General features: G+C 34.8%; 2 protein-coding genes across 2 annotated transcripts; both read right to left on the reverse strand.

Annotated features, from left to right (window-relative positions):
• Positions 1-997: 997 nt before the first annotated feature.
• Positions 998-1,931, reverse strand: LOC105222941 (uncharacterized). Its single transcript, XM_011200511.4, has 5 exons — positions 1,774-1,931; positions 1,607-1,694; positions 1,443-1,531; positions 1,242-1,381; positions 998-1,171 (listed from the first exon to the last, which is right to left on the reverse strand). Exons 1-5 carry the CDS (start codon positions 1,834-1,836, stop codon positions 1,087-1,089), a joined length of 465 nt encoding a protein of 154 aa, XP_011198813.1. The 5' UTR covers positions 1,837-1,931; the 3' UTR covers positions 998-1,086.
• Positions 1,932-3,328: 1,397 nt separating this feature from the next.
• LOC105222940 (general odorant-binding protein 19d) lies at positions 3,329-4,793 on the reverse strand. The gene is made up of 4 exons (XM_011200509.4): positions 4,634-4,793; positions 4,242-4,520; positions 3,697-3,750; positions 3,329-3,637 (listed from the first exon to the last, which is right to left on the reverse strand). Exons 1-4 carry the CDS (start codon positions 4,694-4,696, stop codon positions 3,479-3,481), a joined length of 555 nt encoding a protein of 184 aa, XP_011198811.2. The 5' UTR covers positions 4,697-4,793; the 3' UTR covers positions 3,329-3,478.
• Positions 4,794-5,781: the final 988 nt, after the last annotated feature.

The raw sequence follows: 5,781 nt of genomic DNA on the forward strand, positions 1-5,781 counted from the left end.
TCTTCGACAAATAACACCGTTTTTCTTCCATTAGGAAACGAGTCGGTTCAATAGTTTGAAATAGTAGAGCTCTGTAACCATTTTGCTCTTTTCCAGGTAGTTAATACTAGTTACACTTTGTGAGTCCCAGAAAACTGCGACCATCTCCAATTCGGCTGATAGGATAGTCTTTCCCCTCTTTGGAGCAGGTTCAACGGTGATGTTCATTTCGCATGTTCGCCCAGAAAACTGCGACCATCTCCAATTTGGCTGATAGGATAGTCTTTCCCCTCTTTGGAGCAGGTTCAACGGTGATGTTCATTTCGCATGTTCGCCGACAGTCATAAAAAGACATACATATGTACATAGCAACTCTTTCGGATTGGGCTTCAACAGTGTCAAGCACTGCTGTGAAGTGGGCTCAAGGTTGTGTATGTTGAGCTAATGCGTTATTTTGACAAGTCTACTTCTAATTTTTAATCTGTGGTCTGGTAAATATGGTAGCCTGAACTGTTGTCAGGTCGAAGAGAAGAGTCAGTATACACAGCATCTAAACGCTTTGAGACTTTCCCTTCTAAAAACAAGAACAATGAGTCGATTGGTGTAGACTTCGTTATAACAGCTTTTCACAATCAGATTTATAGAACATATTTGTTGTTAATAACGATTTTCTAAATTAACGGATAGTTTTTGTCTTCTAAGACGAATATTTTGAGGGTAATACCTTAATTAATTTGAAATTTTAGAGCGAAATTAGAAAAGAAGAAAGATATTGGAGTAAAATTTGTCTACTTTTGACAAACCCATGCATTCTTGTAACGGATTCAACGGTGTTCAAAACCAAATTTTGACCGTTGAAGCTTTGAAGTATATGTAGAGAAATATTTAATAATCAAAAATACCCCAAAATGGGTCAGTACTTTAACACATTGAATTATATTTATATAGAAGTAATTATGTCTAGGCTCCGCAACAAAATAAGTAGTTTCATATAAGTTGACATTGTGAAATTATATTGATATACAAATATATTTTGAAAATAGTATTTCGAATGTTTAAACCTACATACATTTTTCAAGAAAAAAATAACAATTTTGCTATTACCACTCATTGTTCCACTTCGGGTATCTCATACTCGCGCTCTTTCATTTCCTTCAGCATGCACATGGCATACGAATGCGCCACCTCGCATCTTTTCAATGAGAGATATGAAATAATAAGTCTTTACACGTTAGCAAGCAAGAAAACGATTATCAACTCACTTATCAGTAATGCCCATTTCAACATTTTTCGCATTACAACCATTGGATATTGCCCTGAGTTCATCAATTTTTTCGGAATACAAGAGTACCATCCAGCTCAGTAACTTCTCCGTGTTCACATCAGTGCTGTCTTCTACGAACTGTTTAGCTACCAAAATGACAAATTCCCCCAAAAAAAAACAGGTATATTTGTCTACTTACCAATTGGAACTGTTCCATGAGGCAGCCACGTAAACATTTCGTTATTAAGTCCGCGTCCTCTTTATTCAAGATAAGCTCTTCCATGTGTGCTTTTTAATATTAAAAAAGTATTAAGGTGGATATATTTTGAATTCTTTGAACGAGTGTTTTAGCAAGCGACTTACCTTTTTCAGGCTTAAGCTCGCAGTTCATGGCAAACGGTTCGAGGGTTTCAAGCGCTAGACCCATAGGTACCTTCATTATTTCCTCTGCCTATTTTACATAAAAAGATGTGCTATATTTTAGATTTTAAAAATTTAGGATATTTTAAATCACAGCCTTTTCAACTAACCAGCACTTTCCTTGTGGCAATCATTAAAACAACGACCGCAAAAACTGTTAACACTTTATTCATTTTATTTTGGGTTTTATCGCCTCTACGCGTTCAGTAAGACTGGACCAGAGTACTGAATGCGCATTGCAATACAATTTATGGAATTTTGACATATGCATGAATGAAGCAAATTAAAATTGTTTTTGCCAGATATCAGCGACAATGTATTTTGAACATGCTCAACTGATAAAATCCATTGGATGGGGATCTAAATTGAACATCACATTAGTAGAAATACCTTGTTTTTGCAGTCATAACCTACGCACGTTACTAGCTAACGAGATGGACTTTAATCGTTATGTAAACTTTAATAAAAAGGCTTAGTTCCTGCGGAACTTCATTACAATTAATTTTCGAGACACTCGTGTTTTACCGAATTCTTACCAAATGAATTATTAGACGAACTTTCTCTACTCGTATAAGTAACCAAATCGAATATGTTGTGGCTTGAGGAAAATAATATGCTTAAAATGTTCATTTGGCACTTTTTAAGGTACCTGGTTCTGGTGCATAAATTTGAAAAAAAAAAATGAAACCATTTTGAGAGCTTAATCTATAATTATGTGCATAAGAGGTTTTGTCAAAATATTTATTTCCGAGTATAGGTAATTTAATGACACGAAATCCGAAACTTTTTTCTTGAAATAATTTTTTTTTTCAAAATTTCCAAAACTTTAACTGATTTGGTGTATGACCCCTCTATATATGTATGTTTCCATATGTGATTTATAAAAATAAATATTTTTAGACTTAAGTTTATAGCATCCAGAAGGAAACGTTGAAGAAGAAACTTCGAACTAGTCCCTCAGTTTCCATACTCTTGCAACATGTTCACCTAACTAGACATAGATATAGAGTTATATATACTATATACAAATGATCAGTGTGATGAGACAAGTTAAAATTGGAGTGACTGTCTTTCTGTCCGTCCGTCCATCCGTGTGAGCTGTAACTTGAGTAAAAATTGAGATATCGTAAATAAACTTGATACATAGGCTCATTGGCAAAACAGTAAGAACGAGTTCGTAGATGATCGCAATCGAACTATTGCCACGCCCACAAAAAACCATTAAAGACAAATTTATCAACTACCATAACTATGTATATACTTAAAATAATCGCACTAACGGGGCCCTTGCCACCTATCACTTGTGATTACGTTATTCAAAAATTGGGGGTCACTTTCCCACATTTTAAAATTTTCTTGGCATTCTTCAACTCGCCACAATTTGGGACCATCTTCGCGCACACCTTGCGCATGTCAAGAGCACCGTCACAATGTCATGAACCACAGATTTTGATGAGTTTAATATCTGGGCAATTAAACGAGTATTTAGTCGACGGTTTGAGTTCAAAACTTTACGTACACAAGTCACATTGTCAGTGTTTGTCGAAGTCACAGGTCTTTCAGCACGGTCTTCATCAGCGACCTCTTCCCTGATATATTTCAGGATGATTTTAATATAATTTTAGATGAAACGAGGACTTCAATATTAATCAATATATGTATGTCTTAGGCATAAACATGATTATTGGGAAATATTTATTTTTACAGCACTTTTTTCAAACAAATTTAGCTTAAAATTGCTTTGTTGACATTTAATCGAAATGTCAAATTAATTTATAACTACGGATAAGTAATATTTTAACTATTGCCTTTTCTCTAATAAATGAGTTTAATTTTGCGCATTTTCATTTCAGCGGCGATGCATTTATTAATTTGAAAAGCGCGCTCACAGGAATCTTCCGCAGTGATGAACTTTTTGCAATTCTCAGCTGAGGCCATAGCAATTGACGTTATTAAGGCATTATTATCGCCAATCTGCAAAACAATATAATTATGACAGCTGTGTGTGGAGATGAAACTGTAAATGTACTCACGATGTCAGCGATGTGTCCAATCGTCGTCGTCGACAACGTGTCGTCTTTGCTCATCTGCAAGTGAATTTTAATTATAATTTCGAACAATTTTTCTAAAAACAAAAAAGCTGACTTCGGCTGCACCATAGCAATATATGCCACTTACATTTGCATTTCTTATTTTAACTATGAGCATAACTTAATCTGAAATTATTACTAACTAATGGTTTGTACCCAACAGAGTTTTGCTAGTTCTTTCTAGCTACATTGTTTGATATAAAAAACCTGCAAGTCAAATTAAAGAAACCACTTCTTGAAGATCGGTCAGTTGGAATGGCAGCTATACGCCAGGTGCGATATCGGCGATTCTCCCACAACAGAGCAGCTTCTTGGAGAGAAACGGACGTGTAATGTACAAACGGAAACCCCGACAGTCAGACGGACATGGCTAAATGGACTCATCTCGCTTTATGCATACACTTTACACTCCGTTTTCTTCTGGGTGTTACAACTTCGAGGCAAACTTAATGTATATACTCCGTTTAGGGTTTAAAAAGTAAACTCACCACTTCTATGCGCTTCAAAACACACTCCATCATACACTTCTCTATGGAAGTCGGTTGATCCTCGTAAAGCAACGATTTTTGCAATTCATTCGGATTAATATTCATTTCTTTGGCGCATTCGGTCTTCGAAGTTGTTACAAAATCTTGAAACTCTTGCAGCGGTTGCGGCAATTGGCGTTTGGTGCGTTTGTAATCTTCCAAAGTTGAAGGATCCTCGCGCGTCATCAGTGGCTTGCGCTTTTCAGATAACTTGTCAGCGTCTTCACTGAGTGCAGTGAGCTAAGAAATAACAAAATATACATATTTAATATCACAGATCTTCGTTAGGAGATTGACTTTTTCTATAGAGACAGCTTAGCATAAAAAGGAGAAGAAAAACTTAATTTGCTTACACTTTGTAGACTCATCAAACAAATAAAGCCAGCAATTAGTAATGCGCTACTTGACTTAACCATTTTGTTGTCTCTTTTTTAGTCAGAGAACGCCTGAAGAATTACGTGTATCAACTGTGGTTCTCGCCAACCAAACTTTACTTTTATACCTGTCCACTCATCTGTCATTTTTTTACATAAAAGTTTTGCAAGCGTCGTCAGTTTTCGTGGTTGAAGGTTTTGTAAGAACTTCAAGTTTGCGCTATGTACTCGTATATGCATATATGTATATATAATTTCTGCTGAAGCGTTATTAATTGTTATAAAATACTATTTTTAAATATGGTTTATAATTGTGTACATACATATATACATACACCTACGTAAGTGGCGCTTAGAATTCTGCTTCCTTTCTGTTTGTCGTCTGACGTTTTGAGGATACCCAACAAACGTATGTTCTATGAATCTTATGCCACTTCCGATTAGCTTCTAGATTTCAAATAGAAATGTTATTGTTAGTCATAATCTAAACAAAGTCGTCACCGCTTATTATATTTATTTTCTGTGAAGTATCTTTGGGAACGGCTAATCACAAAAACAATTGGTATAATTTACTATGTCAGACGGATCTACGTTACCGGAACGGACGAAAACTAATATATAATTTATTTGGAGAGATAAAAAAGACTCAATACATTGTAGTGTTTTTTGAAATGGTAGTCGCCCTGAGCTTAAAGAACTATGACATATTTGAATTGATTAAACAACTATAACATTATTGTGTCAGTGAATTTATAATTATATGATTTTGTAATAAAACACTGAACTCATTTATTGATATTACAAATATTTTTTAATGCAACCATGCCTTGATGAGATATTTATCTCCCCTTTATTCAACAAATAGATTAGGAAAAATAATGTAAAGAAACTTTAAAAATGATTTGCTTTAGTTTCTGTATATGTAAATGCATGTCAATATTTCCATATATACATATGTAGTATGCACTGTATTTTCGGAGCTACATAGGTTGAAATGAAAAGCTCAAGCATTATTAAAAAATACAATTCTTCAACGAAAGGTTTATAGCGTAGTAGAAAACTTTACAGAGCTTCGTCTTTGTAGGCTTTCATTCACCTATTTTCCTCGTTATGATGAAATCTATCAT

The sequence above is a fragment of the Bactrocera dorsalis genome, chromosome 4, assembly GCF_023373825.1.
Source record: "Bactrocera dorsalis isolate Fly_Bdor chromosome 4, ASM2337382v1, whole genome shotgun sequence".
In the NCBI taxonomy this organism is placed as follows: Eukaryota; Metazoa; Arthropoda; class Insecta; order Diptera; family Tephritidae; genus Bactrocera; species Bactrocera dorsalis.

What these genes read in the sequence shown, in the direction of transcription:
- LOC105222941 (XM_011200511.4), bottom strand. Translation starts at nt 1,836, where the DNA reads ATGAATAAAGTGTTAACAGTTTTTGCGGTCGTTGTTTTAATGATTGCC. An exon ending in TTGCCACAAGGAAAGTGCTG is followed by an intron (nt 1,695 to 1,773) that starts GTTAGTTGAAAA and finishes TATGTAAAATAG; the next exon opens with GCAGAGGAAATAATGAAGGT. An exon ending in CGAGCTTAAGCCTGAAAAAG is followed by an intron (nt 1,532 to 1,606) that starts GTAAGTCGCTTG and finishes AATATTAAAAAG; the next exon opens with CACACATGGAAGAGCTTATC.
- LOC105222940 (XM_011200509.4), bottom strand. Translation starts at nt 4,696, where the DNA reads ATGGTTAAGTCAAGTAGCGCATTACTAATTGCTGGCTTTATTTGTTTG. An exon ending in GTTTGATGAGTCTACAAAGT is followed by an intron (nt 4,521 to 4,633) that starts GTAAGCAAATTA and finishes GTTATTTCTTAG; the next exon opens with CTCACTGCACTCAGTGAAGA. An exon ending in TTTTGAAGCGCATAGAAGTG is followed by an intron (nt 3,751 to 4,241) that starts GTGAGTTTACTT and finishes ATTCACTTGCAG; the next exon opens with ATGAGCAAAGACGACACGTT.